At 46.8% G+C, this 3,511-nt stretch overlaps 1 protein-coding gene across 1 annotated transcript in view; it reads left to right on the forward strand.

Annotated features, from left to right (window-relative positions):
• The window catches only part of LOC126495975 (trem-like transcript 4 protein), a gene marked incomplete at its 3' end in the record, with an annotated part of 10,780 nt that extends 7,487 nt beyond the window's left edge, over positions 1–3,293 (forward strand). The window contains exon 3 of the mRNA XM_050133572.1: positions 2,964–3,293. Coding sequence (XP_049989529.1) covers positions 2,964–3,293 — 330 coding nt within the window. The remainder of the gene's footprint in view (positions 1–2,963) is intronic.
• Positions 3,294–3,511: the final 218 nt, after the last annotated feature.

Raw genomic sequence — 3,511 nt, forward strand, 5'->3', positions numbered from 1 at the left:
CACAGAGTTAAACAAATGCAACATAAAAGAATGCAATGCACCTTTGCATCATTTAAACAAATATTTCATGGTATAAACATCTTCAACTAATATTCTGCAAGAGAAGAGAGATGAGGCTCATGGTAGATGCTAAGGAGACACAGAGAGGAAACACAGGGTGCAAGATGGAAGAGAATTAATGCCACATTATAAAACTTAGATTAATATCAATGAGTTTATTTAAGCTATAAGAGCTAGTTGAGACAAGTGTAAACTAAAAGCCAAGCTTTCATAATTAATAAGAAATCCCCATGTCATTATTTAGGAGATGACTGACAAAACAGAGAAAAGCTCATCACAACACAGGGCTTCAAACCCCCTGGCACTGGACTTGCAGAGAGTTCTAAGTCCCCTTGTGGATGCTGGGAAGCAAAATCAGGTCATCTGCAAGAGCAACAGTGCTCTAACCACTGAGCCAACTCTCCAGCCCAGCAACATGAACCCTTTTCTCCTTCATGTTGAGGGTATGAAACCAACTCAGCTGTTGTTCATGATAAGTAAATATTCAGACACTGAGGGGAACCCAGCCCTTGTTTTCTTTTTTTTAATTTTATTTTCAATTATGTGAATCCAGAAGGCGGAGGTATATACACCTGTGAGTGTGCAGGAGCCTTAGAAATCCAGAAAAGGGCATTGGCTCCTGGAGCTGGGTTGATGCTAATGGGTTCTTAAGATGAACTTGGGTCCTCTGTAAGATCAGTGCTCTCTCTTAACCATGGAACTATCTCTCCAGAACCCAATACCTGGGTTTTGTGTGCATGGAGGGAGGATTGTTTTCTTTTTATGTTGTTGTTTTTATTGTTTTTTTTTTTTTTTTGGTTTGGTGTTTTTGAGACAGGATCTTACCATATGGCCCAAGCTGGCCTTAAAACCACAATACTCCTGCCTCAGCATACCCGGTATGGGGATTACACCATCACAGCTTGTGACCCTCATTTAAACAATGAGATTTTATTTTTAAATTGATGAGGTCCCCTTTAAGAACAAATAATCACTAAAGATGTCATACCTCTGTATGTAGATAAGAGATAGATATTTTAAGTAAAAAACTAGAATTCTCATGAACCAAGGATGACTTTGAACTTCAGATCCTCCACCACATCTTGAGTGCTACAATTACAGGTGTGTGACACCATGCCAAGTTTATGTGGCCCTGGAGTTTGTACCCAGTACTTCCTGCAAGCTAGGCAAGTGGTCTACCAATTGATCTATGTGTCCACTACGATTTTACATTGAATATTAATATCGCATATTTATTGAGCACCAAACTTTTCAATACAGTATCTCACGAATCTTCTCAAGGACTTTGCAAGGTAGGTGCTGTCTCTACCTGCAGTTTGTGAATGACAGAGAGAAACTCAGAAGGCCTGAGTGCTCACGGGTGTGCTCACAGGTGTACTAATATGTATCCTGACAGTTGTGCTCATAGGAGTGCTCATGGGTGTGCTGATGAGAGTGCTCACAGGAGTGCTCACTGGGATGCTCACAGGTGTGCTCCTCATGGCTCTCACTATGGTGGCCCATGTGAATTTACTCAAAATGTTTTGAGTACAGTAGCCTGGTTTCTTGGGTTTGACATTTGTTTGAGTTGTGTCTACTTCCTTATTGCTATGGTAAAAGATGCTAACAAAAGCAATTTAAGGGACACAGGATCTATTTTGGCTCGTAGTTCGAGAAGGGTACAATCATCTCAGAAGGGAAGACACGCTGGCAGGTGCAGGAAGCAGGCTAGAAACACTTCCTCTGCACTCAGGAAGCAGATAAGGAACACAAAGTGGGACCCAACCATACAACCTCCAAGCCTGACTCCAGTGACCCAGTTTCTCTGAAGAAACTCCAACCTGCAAAGGTACCACAAGAGTCCCAAATGTGGGTCACCTGTCCCCATCACTGGCAGTCCCAGGATGCAGAGGAGCTGGGAAGCAGGGTCTCAGTGTGAGTGCAAAGGGTATGAAGGACCCTGGAGACTTCCCTCCTTCTGAGCTCTCTCCCTTCATACCCAGATTTGGGGTCTCCCACACTAAGCAGGACCCCCTTGCTCTTCCATTCCTGAGAATGCTTGTCCACCCCTTCTCCTCATCCCCTCTAGTCCACATGGAACTTCCTGGTTCCCTGGTGAGCTAATCAGCAAAGTCTGACTCCTGAGAGCAAGGAGGTCTTAGAGTTCTAGCCAGGTCCCCAAAGGCCTCTGGTTCTCTCACCTGCCTTCAGCGGGAGCCAGATTTGGGTGGAAAACACAAACTTGAGGCTAAAGAGGAAGTGGGGGAATTGTGGGTGGTGCTGAAGAGAAATGAGCACATTCTTAATTTACTTTGGTTACCTCCTGAGCTTTCTCAGCATTTCTCACCCTGGTCTTTAAGACAGAAGACTACACCTTCTCTGTGTCCCTTTATCTAGTTCATTTCAGAAGCCTCCGCACAAAGCCTGTACTGGAAGAGCAACAGGGCCACACAGGCCTTGCTCAGCTTCCATCTTGTCCTCAGAGGTCCCGGCTTCCTCAGCAGTTCACCCTGCACTGGCTGTGGGGGCTGCCTGGACCCTGCCCTGCCCTGGTCTCCTCTCCTCAGAGCATCCCTCCCTCCTTCCCTGCTTGCTCCCCTATAGCTCGAGAAGAGGACCCATGGCCTGGGAGGACACATATCTGCTATCCACCATCCTGCTGGTGCTCCTGGTCTCAGGTGAGGACAGGGGACAAGGATAGAAGGAAGGAACCAGGGAGAGGAAAGGGAAGGGGTTGGAGGGGTGCAAAATGGGGCTCTATTAGAAAGGCTGAACACATGCTGTGCTGTGGCCAGCAACTGGCTCTAAGCTGCATCCTGAACATAGACACAAAGAGGGTCACTCCCTGAGAAGGGAGCCCATCTCCTAGCCCTGCTGTGCAGACTGGGGGGACTCTCTGACCTGAAGAGTGTGTGTGTTCCCAGGCTGTTGCACAGAGGACACAGAGTTGTTGCAAGCAGTGGAGGGCCAGACCTTTCTTGTGAATTGCCGGTATGATCGCAGCCAACACGCCAACATGATGAAGGTGTGGTGTCAGCAAACATCAACAGAAAGTTGTAAAGTGTTAGCGTCCGGTCTCAGCACAAAAGCTCAGGGGCCAAAATTCTTCATCTGGAACCATCCTGACTCTCACTACTTCACTGTCATCATGACTGCAAGCACAGTGAGAGACTCGGGTCTCTATTACTGTGGGATCCATGACAATCGTGGAACAATCACTGTTATAAAAACCATCCGCCTGGTGGTGACAAGAGGTGAGCTTCCCCCATCTATGTGACTCTCAGCTTTCTTTATCACCAGGCTCCAGAGTTGGAGAGGACGCTAGAAACTGTGTCTTCTAATAACTGGGAGCTGGGGCACAGGGAAGACCCTACTCCCTGCAAGACCCCTAGCTGGTTCAGGGCAGAGCCAACCCTAGAATGCAGGCTTGCTGATCTCTGGGCAGTTTTTACCAGTTACTCTTAACACTGCT

This window comes from Alexandromys fortis, unplaced genomic scaffold, assembly GCF_014885135.2.
Source record: "Alexandromys fortis isolate MF-2015 unplaced genomic scaffold, M_Fortis_MF-2015_v1.1 scaffold_744, whole genome shotgun sequence".
NCBI lineage: Eukaryota > Metazoa > Chordata > Mammalia > Rodentia > Cricetidae > Alexandromys > Alexandromys fortis.